The following is a 14,579-nucleotide window of genomic DNA, read 5'->3' on the forward strand; positions in this document are numbered from 1 at the left end:
AACAAAATGAAAATGCTCATCTTACTTCTTTTAATACTGCTAGTGGAGTTTTAATCTGTCATGCTTTTTAGGGGCCCTTATTTTTTCCTTGTGATCTGCCGTCTAATTCGATTTTTCATTCCTGCTGCAGAAAATGTCTTTCTGCAATTTCCAGTGCCCAGCTTCATTTATCCCTTTTAGAAGAAATGTAGCTTTATATAGCATGCTTTTTTCTCTCTGGCTTCTGTGAAGCCATGGGTGAGAAAGTGTCAAGCCTGAGGTAACAAATTCAATTTAAACCCCCTAATCAAGGTCTGCTGTGTGAGCCTCCATCTGTGCCTGACTCCTGGGAGATCTGGTCCAGAATGAGATTGAAAGTCTGTGTGGATGGCAGCTGGTGTGACAGCAGACATCACCTGCATGAGGCTTTGGGGGGACCTTACCTACCTTGTCTTGATTGAGATTGTGCTACTCATCTTGCAGGGTATTAGCAGCAGTCTTTCCCCATGTTTGTTTCTTATTATCCCTCTCTCTAACAATCTTTCTGGCCCTTTTCTAGCCCCTCTTCTTAGCTCAGGGAAGTGTTTAAGAAATTCACTATTTCACTTCTCTGGTTGTTCTTACACAATTATGTCTAGACCAGTTTTAATCTGGGTCTTGCCAGGGCACTCTCCCAGAGGGCCTTCTCTGCTGCCTTACTGAGCTCCTTCATGCTGCTGGCCTTTTGTTGAGTTTTTTCAGTGCAGACTTTGCTACTGATGAGATGCTCTTTTTGGGGGGACATGCAGTTCTCTCTGTCTGTCTATTGTAATTTAATTCCAGTCATCCAAGGGATCTTTTTCTAATAACAGTGTTATTTTTGTGCTTCTTCCCTGGAATGACTTCCTTTAGAATTGGTAATCTTGCACCCTCTTTGAGTTGACTTTGTTGATCTTGGAGGCTCCTCTTACACTGAATATCCCAATATCTGGGCAATAGGTAGTGGTTGTCTACACTTTAAGTTCCTGTTTATTCCTAGAGACTAAAATGGCTCATGTCCATTTAGCAATTTCTGCATTGATGTCCCAGTGTTCCAGCTCTTCCTCTAACCCTTGTTGTAGCTACATATTCCATTTTTTAGATTCAGGACTCCACTTTTCAGAATTTTACCATCCACCAAATGTTTTTGGCTTATAGATGAAAGTGTGACTTTGTCATTCATTCTTCTGCATTTCATTTGACTCTGGGTGATGTGAGAAAGTGTGATAGAGTCACATTAAAAAATTACTATTTTGAGGCCTCCTTTGAAGAATGCAATTCTCATTGTTTAGGTCCCCTTTCTCCCCTCTGGGAAGTGCCCTCAGGTTTTCCAGACAACTCAGAAGAATGTTAACTCTTATTTAAAAAAAAAATACTTCTGTAATTAGGAATCTATTTACTTGATCTGATTTTTACCCTAATCCTTAGAGTTCCATAAAATGCATTGGAAAATCTGACTGGAGGACAGTAAAGGTAAAGGGTAAAGGCAGTGTATGCTAGGGAGACATGAGAGATTTTTCTGGGCTACTTTATATAAAGTTTGATTCTTAGTTTTTGTGGTGAGTGTTATCTTGTAACACTAAGAGTGTTACAAGATAATTCAGTAACTATAAATAAAAGTCCATATAGTCTCAGTAAAGCAATTTGGGAAGAGCTATGAGAAAAGCAAGTTTTTGTGTTAGTGAAATTTCCTAGGATGACATCAAGCCTACTCCTTTGACACTGCGATTTAGAGTATGCCTAGAACACTCTGTGCTTGGGAGGCTTGGTAGGATTTTTTTTGTTTTGCTTCTTGGGGATAATTTTAATTTATTTAAACCTCAAATAAAGAAGGTGTACTCTTTTGTGATTTTAATTGGTGGAGTGTTTTTGAATCACTCCAAGGATTTGAGAGGGGTGACTTTCTGATGGGCGTGTTAAAATAGTAGCTGGACTTTCTTCTTTCCATTGTTTTCTAGTAGAAAAGGTTATAGATTAAAACTGATAAACAGGAAAGAGTCTTCTGTGCACAGTCTTCTTTTAGCCTATTGAAACTTGAAATTGCAAAGCATCTTTTAGCAACTGTATCTAAGATAAGCACAAGTCATGCAGTTCCCCCACACTATCTTTAAACTATTTTGCCTTCATTTTTATGTTTTTTAGTAGTTACCATTTAGTCATCTGTCAAGTGAATATCTGTTACTAAAGGATTTTCAGAAAGAGCAAACATTTGGGAGGGATTGCTTTTATGATGCCATAATGGTCTGTGTAGACCATCACCACAAGCATGTAGCACAAATCCTTACTTTCATTGGTGTTACAGTATTTTCACGTTGGAAGTCTCACTTCGTGCTGTTGCAGGCCTGAAGTAGCAACTGTGCAATATCTATTTGCCTTATTATTTCTATGCTTAGGGCAGAAACATAAGAAGCTCTCAGTGAGAAAGAAGATAAGGGAGAGATGCAGAGGGGATTAATACTAGCAAGCTGTGTTGGGAAAGCATGTAAGAGTTATGGCTTGCCAATATTCACTGCATTGCTCCAGTTCAAAAATCTGCTAAATAGAACTAACAAGGAGTTATTGATTAAATGTTTAATTGCTGTCTTTTTAGTTCTTTAAACCCTATCCAATTAATCAAGTGAGATGGAAAGATAAGTGAAATTATTACTAACTCTTCCCAGGATTAATCCACTTGTTAACATTTTTAGAGAACTAGGGTGGGTTTGGTTTTTTTTTTTTTGGTAATAGAGGGTGTAGTAAGATGACTTTCAGAAAAATCTGTAGCTATTTTGTGTAGATAATCCCCTTACAGAGTATCTAGGTAATTATTTGATGGTGTAGTGATAAAGAGACTGCTGAGACACTCCTGGATAGACAGAGAGGGATCATTTAGTCCCAGCTTGCTTTTTGGAGGAGGCTGTCTTATTCTTAAGGGTCTAATTCTAAAAACATCTGTCATGAAAATTGAAGTAAGGACTGGAAGCTGCTAATCAGCAACTTTGGCTAAATTATTTTAGTGTAGTACTGCATATTTCTTCTGCAGAATATTCTTCCCACAGTACCTTGCTGCTTCAAAGTTTGTTTTTACTGCAAAAATAAATATAAATGGTTCATACATTTGTTGTTTTAAGATTAATTTCTGTAATAACTGTGGAAGGCTTATGTATTGGAATATTGAACAAGACTTACAGAAGACAAGATGTCACTACCAAAACACAATGCTGTAATTGCAATTAACTTATTGGTGTTTAGGTTTCCAGGTCAGGTCTCTGCAGGCACAAACTGCAGCCTTACCTTTAGTCATTTCAGGCTTTCTGTGGCTTTGTGAAAATATCAAGGCAGTAGTTCATGTTCAGATTGTGTTTTCAAGGTTGTACTCATTAATTACTTCTATTGTTAAACATTCTGGAGAAGGTAGGGGTTGGTTTTGCAGCAATTATCAAGGAGCATTCATATATAATGCCTGAAGAATTTGTATCTTATTGCTTAGGAAGTTCTGTAGTTTCTTAACATGTGCTTTAATATCTATCTTTCCATGGTGGAGAGTGCAGGTATAAGACAAATGGAAGGGTGCATGATATCTAGTATATCTTCCTGGCTCTGAGATTTGGAATATGATACCAGAGGTGGATTGAGTGCCAGGTACAAGTTAAACCTTGTAAATCCAAGTGCCATGCTAAAGGAAATGGGGAGAAGGCAGTGCGCTTGGAGGATTCCACACCCCTTGCTATGTGCTACATGTACTGTTAAAAGTAGTGTGAAGTTCCACAGTGCTTGACTGCTTATCTTTGTGATTATCTTTGCCCAAACCTCAGGCTGACAGAATTTGCAGTCCAAATTAATTGATCCTTATGGTCCAGCTTTCAGAGCTGCCACTCGCCTGTGGCATGATCCCTTACTATCCCTTCCTGAACCAAGGAACTGAAGCTACAGAATTATCTGGATGCATTTGCAGCAAAGGTGATGTTTCTCTCTGATGGAGAGAGAGAGAAACATCACATCCAACTACCCACTTCTGCCTTATCCGAACATTTATTGCATTTCAGCCATTCTCTTAAAAACTGTTGTTTTGCTTTTTTTTTCCTATTTAAGAAGCTTAGAATGCAGCCTAGAAAAGATTACTTTATTTATGTGGTGTACTGAATCAACCTGAAATAAAGGACTTCTGTTTAACCTCAAATCAAGGGTTTTGCTGCACAGATAAAAGAACAGGTAGTTTATTTCTTGCTCTGATGCTACAAATTCAGCAATCAAAACTCTCTCTTGCTTTGTTTTAATGTATTGTAACAATTTAGTTGACAAAAACATACCATCACTGCATATTGAGTTAATTTTGTATTCATCTACTACTCTGTCTCAGGCAGGGCCAGTACTGGTTGAATAAGGTATAAACAGCTCAGCAATGGTGCTTTGGTCTTTCCAGCTTTTTCCTGTCTCTTTATGTTAAGTAATGCTTGACGTTCAGCAGCACTTTGTATGTAAGAGTAGCACTTTGTTTTTCTTGGATTTTGTGTGCCTCAGCAAGAGAAGTGAGATCTGATTACAGCTAGTACCTGTGTAACTCTGCTGCCTGAATCCCATTCACGCTTCAGGAACCCACCATCAATACTGGGATCTGCTGTCTGTGCCCTGGGATCCTGAGGACAATGGAATGAGATTCTGAGGTGCAATTTGCTTGTGAAGTGGTGGGACAGGGATTGTATTTTTAGTGTTGAGAAGGTGCAACTGGAAAACAGGGAAGAAGTGGACAATGGACTGACTTTCTTGCTCACTTAAGGTTCAGCGTGCATGTGAGAGCTGCTGCTGTTGGGAATTGTCCTGGTAGCACTCGCCAAGAAGAGTTACAAAATCCTAAACCAGTTTCACATGAGCTTTTGTCCACTTGCCAGCAAGATCATTAAATTTTCATGTCCACCTGGCAAAGGAAGTTCAATTTGCTTGATAAACACCATCTGCAGATAATGTTATACCTGACCTCTCAACAAACTCTTGAACTTGCACTCCCCAGCAGTGCGTATTTTAAAAAGCTCTTTTGGCCATGTGTCAGCATAACACTGCTGTTACTTAATTTAAAAAGAGTTAATTAAGCTGATGCCATATTGATGAGTGTATTAGAAAGACATACATGTTGGGCAAAGAGTATGGCAGCATTGTACATCAGCTTTGTTCTTATGTTCTTTGCTGGTTAAGACAAGTGTTTGACTCTTGATAACCATCCTTCTGTTACCATTTTCCTGGTAGTTATCGCCGGCCAGGGGCTATGTACAAATCACGAACGGGACGGGACAGCATGGGACCGCTGGGGAACGCATCTCGAGCTCTATTTTTTAGTATCAGTCTCAATACAGGGTTATGACAATGGGAAGATGCCAGCAGCTCACACCCCAGGCAGCAAACCAAGAACTTAATGTTGCAACTTACTTCAAGAGCTTTTTGACCAATCACACAAAGCAAAAGCATAATGACAGTAGTTTTATCCAAACACTATAAGCACACGTACCTTTGGTTAAAACAATGCTTGCTTGTTTCAAATACAAGCCTTAAGATACAATGCACAGAGGTCAATTACTAATCTTAAAACTTCCTAATATCTAACTAGATACACTTTTCTGCAACTTAGGGAGTTATTCTAACCAAGTGTTAATACACAGACCATTGCTCTATTTGTCCTTTCTTTCTACTTCTTGTATAATTTTTCTGCTGACAAATCTTATAGCTACTGCTTAGCTCTAAATTGCCATCCTGCTGTCTCTGAGGCCTGCCTTTTGTAACAGGCCCAAAACCCTCTGATTTTAAGGAATCCCACAGTAGTTTCTTTTTTTTTTTTTTGATTTAACAGCTCTCTTTTCCCATGCCTGCAATAGTTGTGCATGTGGTTTGGGTAGTATTTTGGGTTTGTGTGGCCAGGTTTTGGTAGCAGGGGGGCTACGGGGGTAGCTGTAGGTAACAACTTCTGTGAAAAGCTGCCAGAAGCTTCCCCTGTGTTGGGTAGAGCCAATGCCAGCTGGCTCCAAGATGGACATGCTGCTGGCCAAGGCTGAGCCAAACAGGAATGATGCGAATGCCTCTATGATAGGAGAGAAAAGTTACTGTGCAGTTGCAGTGGTGGCCAGAGAGGAGCAGGGTGAGAACATGTCAGAGGAACTGTCCTGCAGACACCCAGGTCGGTGCAGAACAGGAGGAAGAGAGAAGGAGGTGCTTCAGGTGCCAGAGCTGAGATTCCCCTGCAGACCATGGTGAGGCCCCTGTGTAGCCCATGGAGGATCATGGGGATGCAAAGTTCTACCTGCAGCCCCTGGAGAACACCCACACCAGAGCCAGTGAATGCCTAAGAGAGGACTGTGAAGCCGTGGGAGGCCCATGCTGGAGCAGGGTCCTGCAGGGACCTGTACACTTGTGGAGAGAGGAGCCCATGCTGGAGCAGGTTTTCTGGTAGGACTTGTGGACCCACACAGGAACAGGCTGCTCTTGAAGAATGGCACTCTGTGAAAGAGTGAATCACACTGGAGAAGTTTGCAGAGAGCTGTCTCTGTGTGAGGGGCTCCACCCTGAAGCAAAGGAAGGACTCTTCTCCCTGAGCAGTGACAGAAACAATACATGATGAGCTGACCATAACGCTGATTCTCATCTCCTTTGAGAAAGTGGCTGGCTATAGGCATTACTTTTTATCTGTCTGGGTGTCTTGCATCTATATTTTGCAAAATACGTAGTTCTACTTGAAAATTTATTATTTTTGTAAATCGTTCTGTAGCATGCTCAAATCCTGGATGTCTTTTAATTGTACCCCAAGGCCTTTGACTCTTTTTGGAGAAGTTTCCACTTTGTGTTGGTTCAATCACCTTGCAGATAGGCATTACTGAACTTTATAGAAGAAGGTAGCAGATTTGGTGAGGGAACTTACTGTGACCCAGACATAAGCTCTGTTTATTGTTTATATTAATATTGGTGGTTTGAGAGCAGGATGCCAAAGTATTTGTGGGGGAGATAAAAGTCATCTCCTGCAGTTCTGGCTGCCGTGTCTGGGCACAGCCATAGCTGGGGACCAGGTGCTGCAGCACTGTGTGATGCTGGCTGCCTCCCTCCATGGAGTGCCAGTCTCATGCCAGCTAAAAGCGGAGGATCAGAAATCAGGAGCTGTGTCCTTATGTGACACTGGGAGTCAAGCGGGGAGCAGGAGCAAAATTCAGGTTGCTGACAACACATATAATGTTTTAGGTGTCTTTTTTCCCTATAGTGGCTTTCAAAAGTATAGTTGTGGAAGCTTTTAAAAAGCATAAAATAGAGGGTGGTATCTGTCCCTCCCTAGTAAACTTGACTAATACCTTTGCCTTGTCAAAATGCTGAATATAACTCAAACCTTGAAATCTAGGAAATTATGAGATAAGGGCCAGCACAGATCTTAATATAATCTTTGTTATGCTAAGGAACTGATTATACCCATTGGTATAGTAGTATATTAATAATCATACATTAATATATTAGTATTTATAATAAGCAGGTATGAAAAATAGAGAAAGCATATTTTTGTTTGCATTTTTTGGCTTTTATTGTATGTGCTCTGGCTTCAAGTAGCTGGGAAATACTTTAACAAATGAAAGCATAGCTGTTAGCTCACAGCAAGTGCTGCCTTTGAGGAGCAAGTGTACCTGTATAAGGGTGGGATTTGTTAGTCTGCAATGTTAATAAAAAGCAAGGTTTCTTCTCACATGCATTGCCAGTGATGTGATGAGATGTGATGTGACAGTCAGTTGTTTGTGGGTGCAATGAGATGTCACAGAATGGAGGAATCCTCAGATCAAAGGGGGGGGATTTGTAACATTTGGTGCAGCTGAGAACATTTTAAAATGTACAGCAGCAACATCTGCTGTAGCTTGTTTGCTTTAGATGACTAACACAAAATTTGATGTGGCCCATGGTGACTGTGCTTTCTTCCTAGGGGGGCTGTAGTGTTGGTAACATAGAAAGAAAAGGTTCTCAAAGAAGGTTTCAACTGCACTCTGGGGCTTATATTACCTTAACCTCTTATTTCCAATTTAAATAGTGAGGATTTTGCTAGCCTTCACATTTCTGAAGGGTTTTCTCCTGCTTACTGTAAGGTCTTCTGTCACTTTGTACATTAATTACATTGAATAAATATTTTTTCGGTACTGTTGTGCAACAGATTTTCTTTATTAGGTCAAGGAAGGCATACGTGTAGGGGACTAGAAATATGACCTTCCCCTGTGAGTCAGGGGACCCAGATTTTAATTCCTTCAATATGAAAGACAAAAACAGGCAAACTGTTGAAATCAGAGTTAATTTTATATTCATCTACTACTCTGTCTCAGGCAGGGCCAGTACTGGTTGAATAAGGTATAAACAGCTCAGCAATGGTGCTTTGGTCTTTCCAGCTTTTTCCTGTCTGTCTCTTTATGTTAAGTAAAGCTTGATGTTCTATTCTTACATAAATTCTTTTAATGAGAGATCAGATCTGTCATGTCTCAGAAGATAGACTCCTTTCATACAATAAAAAGGGAAATATGTATGCGAGGCTGCAGCTGGTGGCGTTCAGAGACTGATCCCAGGCTGGCTTGGCAGCTGCTTCTGCCTCTTCAGACATGAGCTCAGGTCTCCATTGCTTCCTGGGGCATGGGGACTGCAAGTGAGTGATAAATCTAACAGAGTAAGCAATGCTGTGACTTCAGGAGAGGATTCATAGTTGAAAACTCTGAAAAACCAAAGATACCTTTCATAAGTTTGAAGGCAGTCCAGTACTACAGATACACCTTCCACTGACTACCACTTACCTCAGTATTTTTTGTGGAGCTTGTTGAAAGGAGCATTGTGGGAAGAGGTGAATCCCAGTGAGGTTCTGAAAGCTGCAGCCTCTCAGTCTCTGTGAGTTATGCTGTCAGTGGTTTACTTTCACTGTGTATGGTTCCATTTTCATTGAGGGAGGTGAAGACACTGCAGGGAAACACAGCCCATCCCACATACTAAACGTTGTCTGAAACAGTCTCAGATTCAATACACAAGTGCAACTCGGCCTCCCTGACCTGTGGTGGCTGTCCTGTGAGACTGCCTACAGCTTGGCTAGCATCAGATGCCCAGCTGCTGAGGACCCTTTCTTTTCTATTGCTTCACATCTCTTGGCACAGCTACAATTAAACCCTTAATAATGTTTTCATTACTGCTTTTCCAGTGAGAGACTGGGTGTGAGCAAATTGTAGAGTAAGCTGAGCCAGTAAAGGAATTCTGGAATACTTGAGGAATCATTCTTTTGAGAGAAGAGACCTGAGTTCCCTGGGATTTGCTGGGTCTGGAAGTACTTGATAATGTTAGCTTAAAGCCTTTCCTCCCCTGCAATACCCTGCTTTCTTCCTTTTGTCACACAACCTTCTCCTGCTATCTCTACAAAAAGGCTTTCATGCAATCTGGCCTGTCAGCTGTTGCTTTTGTGCATTGTGCTGGATCTGGGATAAAGCGTAAGCTCTTCAATTCTGATGCTGTACAGTGTGGCATGAATGCTGATGGTGCTCTGGTTAAGAATAAGACAACCAAGCAAATGTACAATTAACAGTAACTAAGCAGATGTGAGAACAGTGAGTTCCTAGAAGTAGTTGCATTTTTAAAGATCTTCCTTTTTTTGCCCCTTTCAAAGCTGCTCACCTTGGTATTTTCACTATCAAAAACTGCATGGTTAGGAAACAGACTTGTGTGTAGACCTCAGTATTACAAGATCTGTCTTCAGAAAGCCAATTAGTGCCTGAAGTAGAAGCTAATCTACTTCACAAGTGTAATTCTCATTCTTTGCCTTAAAATCAGCAGCAAGGAACCACACTGCTGAACATCACTTTGAGAAAGAGCGAGCACTGGTCTGTTTCTGTACATCTTTTCTATGCATTTCTATTTCTAGAGGTTTTCTCCACTAACCTAATGTGTGTCAGTGTGACCACTGTGTGAAGACAGAACAATCTGCTGCAGCAGAGCTCCTCCAGGGAGATAGCTTAATGAGGCCTAGGATGAGTTCTTAAGTAAAGGAGGTGAGAAGCTGTAGAAAAGAAGCATAGAAAAGAAAGATGTGACATCTTTGGAAAGGATTATTACTTATCTGGTAGATGGAAGCAATTCTACTACACATTGCAGGCATAAATAGAAAGCAATTCTATTGTGCATTGGGAGCCATAAGTTGAGCATCCGTCTTGATTACCATTTCTGTAATGAGCAATTAGAAATTAAACTCACATGGATCTCTAAAATACAGAACAAAAAAGCCCCACCCATTTTGTAATCACCATAGTGCTGACAGATTCATGCATGAGTTTGCTTGGGTTTTACCCAAAGCCCTCTTGGTTTATGAATGAATTAGCAAGGCAGTGTCGCACTGTGAATAAATGGAACATATCCTCTGTCTGCAGTTCTGTTTTCAACACTTTTTAGAACTTATTAGCTAATCAGTTTGGGCACTCAGAATCTTTACTTGTAGCAGCATATGTATCTAATTTTGAGAAGGGCCAAAAACTGCAGTTATGGCACCATGTGATGTAAAAATTAAGATACTCCGGCTGTAATGAGCACACTGTCAAGTTCTATCAGCGTTTGGAAGCAGGGAGGAGGAGAAAATAGAAAATTAAGGGCCATCGAGCTGAGAACAAAAGTCAATGCATGGATTGACCTCTGTGTGTTCTTCATTGACAGGTTGATGACGCCTGGCAGTGAAATTCGGTTTGTCCACAAGCACATGGGCCTGGCGCCAGGCTGGGGAGGAGGTGCGCGGCTGGTGCGGATCGTGGGCAGCGGGGCCGCCCTGCAGCTGCTGGGCGGGGCTGCCCGGGTGGAGCCCGAGAGGGCGCGGAGCCTGGGGCTCTCCGAGGCGACGCTGGGGGCCGCCGAGGAAAGCGGAGCGCTGGCAGAGGCCCGCGCCTGGCTCGGGCAGTACACGGAGGGTCCGGCCGCTGTCATCCGGGCTGTGAAAAAGGTGGTGGCGGCAGGAAGAGAGCTCCCGCTGGAAGTTGCCCTAAGGACAGAAAAGGACATTTTTGGAACTGTATGGGGTGGGCCTGCCAATTTGCAGGCATTGGTTAGAAGACCAAAACATAAATGATGGTTTATGCATAAGAAATGGGCTTGACCTTTTTGCAAACAAAGCTTTCAGTAAAGCAGCCGTTAAGCTGAATCATTTAAGGTCTTGTCCGTTTAAAATGGCATTAACATTCCTGCCATTTAGGTCAGGCACGCATGTTTGGTGTGCAACTACAGAGAAATCCCGGGCAGATTCTCTACTGTCCTAATCACCCACTGAATCGAGATTAGTGAAATTACTATGTGAAGGTAAATACTATGCTGAAAATAGAACTATAATTCATTTGGAATGAGGCTGAAGATTATTTTATTTGGTGTTTTGGTTTTTTTTTAACTAGTATGGAAATTAATTACTTGAAAGATACGAGGTTTATTCATTTGTGGAACAGGTGCATCTAAAGCTGCAAAATATGAGTTCCCCAACATGAGACCAGTGGCCAGTTGGGGAACTCATTTTTTATCAAATATGCTCTTTAAGCAGCTTGGAAAAGATGATTACTAGTTGGAGGATAGCTTTCATTTTTTCATTCTAGTTAGTTCTTTGTGCAATTGCTGAGAAAGTATCCTTCAATTTTAATGATGCTTTTACAGGAGAAGTTTTGTTACTGAGAAGCTTTTAGCACTCATTCACTATCACTGATTCAGGCTTTTAAATGTATTTTGGTGTCTTCTCACTGCTCAAGGAATCAACTACCCACACATGCACCTGCACATTCCCATATCCTGTGCCTGTGCAAAGCTGCTGGCCTGATTCTTTACACAGAATCTAGTTGAAATCTTGGAAGGCTACAATGCATCGTGCCCCAAAAAGGTTTGCCCTTAGGTGACTGGGTGATGTGAGTACTTCAGCATTCTGGTAAGATGTGAGTGGACATGTCTGTCTTTCTTCAATGCCTTTTTACTGGTAAGGGTGTATTTGGGCTGACTAGAAGGTTTAAAACTCAAGTCTCCACTTCACGCCAGTGACTATGCAAGAAATTGGGTAACTCAGTGGGGAAAGTTTTCCCTTTAGAAATTAGAAACTGACAGAGAGTTCCTGCTTTAAAAATAAACATCTGTGAGAGCAAAACCATACAGACATATCTGTGGCTGAGTTTCCTGTACTGTTAGTTAAGATGCACTTGTCTCAAAATCCAGCAGGAACTGAGATCTGAGCCAAGGACCTAAGTACTCTGTGGGAGCATGTAAAGAAGGGAGCTCTGGGCCCTGTGCACTGATGTGCATTCTTGTTCTGACCAGGTGTAACTCGCTTAAGATCATGGAACAAGCTCCCTTAAGAAAAGAAGGCAGTACCTTGGATGGAAATCCACCTTACGATTTCTAGTGTGGCAGGAGTCCTGAGTTTTAGACAGTGAGGTAACTACATATGTTTGAGGACTTGGGGACAAGTCAATGCTGGGAATTAGGCTTGGATTGCCTGTTAAGATTCTGCAAGTTTTGAGCACATTCTGTGATCTCCTGGGGATATTTTACTGTGTGGTTTTCACAGCAATGAATATAGCCTGAAGCAACCAAGAGAAATGCTGAGGAAAGGGATGTGATTTGAGTTGGCATCTCAGAGAAGATAAGGAACTTGCCTCCACCCTGTTGATCCCACACCTTTACCTTAATATCTGAAGCACTAATGGAGGAAGATTTCAAATTTCTCTTCCCCAAAAATAAAGCTCAATTTTTTCATTCAGGTTAGAGAAGAGACAGGAATGTCAAGCTTCATCTCAGGGGTTTTTTTCCCATCTGAAATGGCTTAAAAACAAACAAGCACTAAATGCACAAAATAAATTAGAAACATCAAATTTGATAGTCCCATTCTCTAATTAAATAGCATGCCAGCTTTTGTATTTCCTAGGGGCTAGTTTTCCAGCTTCCTCCTCAACAAACTAAGTTTCCTATTGCATTGTGAAATGTCTGTGTGGATTCTGTACCAAGCTTGTGAAGGTGTTGGATACTGGAGATCACTTTTAGCAATACAGATACTTCTGCCTTATTTGCTGCTGATAAAAATATATTTACCAGATGATCAGTCTAGATAAGCAAAGTGTTCTTGCAGAATGTTTGGTTCCCTATTTTTATTTTTTTTTTTTTAAGCCATGAAATAGGATTCCTGTATCTGTGGTTATCTGTTCTGGAAATCATGAAATGCTGTAGATTTGACAGTGTTCAAATTTTCTTTTTTATTTTCCGTTCTGGTCCCTTGTGCATTTTTCTGGCTATGCTGCACAAGTTGAACATCACTTAGTGCATGGAATTACAGTCAACCACATAACGCAATGTGGCTGTGGCTTTGCTAAAATGGACAGAGAATACATTTCCTACTGAAAGTAATGGTTTAAATATAAGATGGGAATTATCAGTTACTACTTTTCTCTAGCTTGATCTGGGGAGTGCAGTTTCTACTCTGGCTGGCTATTAAGGTCTCACCAGCCTTACTTTAACTAATTTTAGTGTTTCACAGCTGCAGTCAGCCAGCAGGAGCCAAAAGCAGCATCACAGGTGTGGGGCTGAACTCTCTACTTGGGTCAAAACCTCCAAGGATAATCACTGATAGAATTATTTGTAGATTGTTTGGGCTGTAAATCCTAAAATTAAGTATATATCATGTTCCTCTATTTTCTTTCTTGCTTTCCAACCCATAATCTCACATGAAGTGTGTGCACAAAGCTGAAGTGTTCTCAGTGAAGGCTTTTGCATCACAAACTCATGTTAGAACCACTGTATACTAACTCAAATTAGAGAAATAAAACAGCTAGCAACTAACAGAAAAAAGCATTCCATCCAGTTTCCTTCCTGAAGTCCATGTAATAGGTGTATTTCCTTATGGGACTGGAAGATGATCGTGAAAACCTGTGATCAAGAGCATTGATTCCTAGCTGAGAATGGAGGAAATCTTCCTTATTCCATCCTAGTCTCGTCTGCACTTTCCTGATCCAATGATCTCACCTGTAGGTAGCAGAAGATAGACACAACTTTTTACAAGATCAACCAATGTCAACCACCATTACAGTAAGAAAAACATAAAATATGTTTCAATCAACCATTTTTAAAAGTCAGCCTTTTTGATTCCCTTCAAATGGTTGTTTCCTTAAAACAACTTTTGTCTTAAGATCAATAGTGCCTATCAACTACTGTCCCTTTCTATTCTGAGATATATATACTAAGAATTGGAGTTTATTAGCTTTATTTTAAAATAAAGTCCAGAATCAACTAATGCTATTTCTCAATCTGAAAAAAAATGTTGAAGAACTGCCAGAGAGATAAAAGACAAGCTGTGTTTCTCAAGATCTAGCTTCTAACATCCAGAAGTCTGCTGAAATGCAGCTCCTACACTGCTAATACAAGCACAAAACTACTGTTTCTGTGGTGCCACTATAGTTTTGCTATGAACATACGAACAGCACTACAGTCCTTAATATCCATGTCCTTTGTTATAGGGTCAGCTTTGATAACTTACCCTCTTTTATCAACACTTCTCGTATTAAAATAAGGCTGTGTGTGATACTTCTGCTTGCCAGCAACAGTGAAGTGAGTTAATCAGCTCTTCAGAT

At 40.8% G+C, this 14,579-nt stretch overlaps 1 protein-coding gene across 3 annotated transcripts in view; it reads left to right on the forward strand.

Moving 5' to 3' along the window:
• The window catches only part of ECHDC1 (ethylmalonyl-CoA decarboxylase 1), a 41,197-nt gene extending 29,870 nt beyond the window's left edge, over nt 1-11,327 (forward strand). For all 3 annotated transcript variants that reach the window (XM_021547120.3, XM_021547122.3, XM_077782230.1), the window contains exon 6: nt 10,654-11,327. In XM_021547120.3, coding sequence (XP_021402795.1) covers nt 10,654-11,059 — 406 coding nt within the window. In that variant the 3' untranslated portion in view covers nt 11,060-11,327. The remainder of the gene's footprint in view (nt 1-10,653) is intronic.
• Nucleotides 11,328-14,579: the final 3,252 nt, after the last annotated feature.

This window comes from Lonchura striata, chromosome 3 (genome assembly GCF_046129695.1).
Source record: "Lonchura striata isolate bLonStr1 chromosome 3, bLonStr1.mat, whole genome shotgun sequence".
Taxonomy (NCBI): domain Eukaryota; kingdom Metazoa; phylum Chordata; class Aves; order Passeriformes; family Estrildidae; genus Lonchura; species Lonchura striata.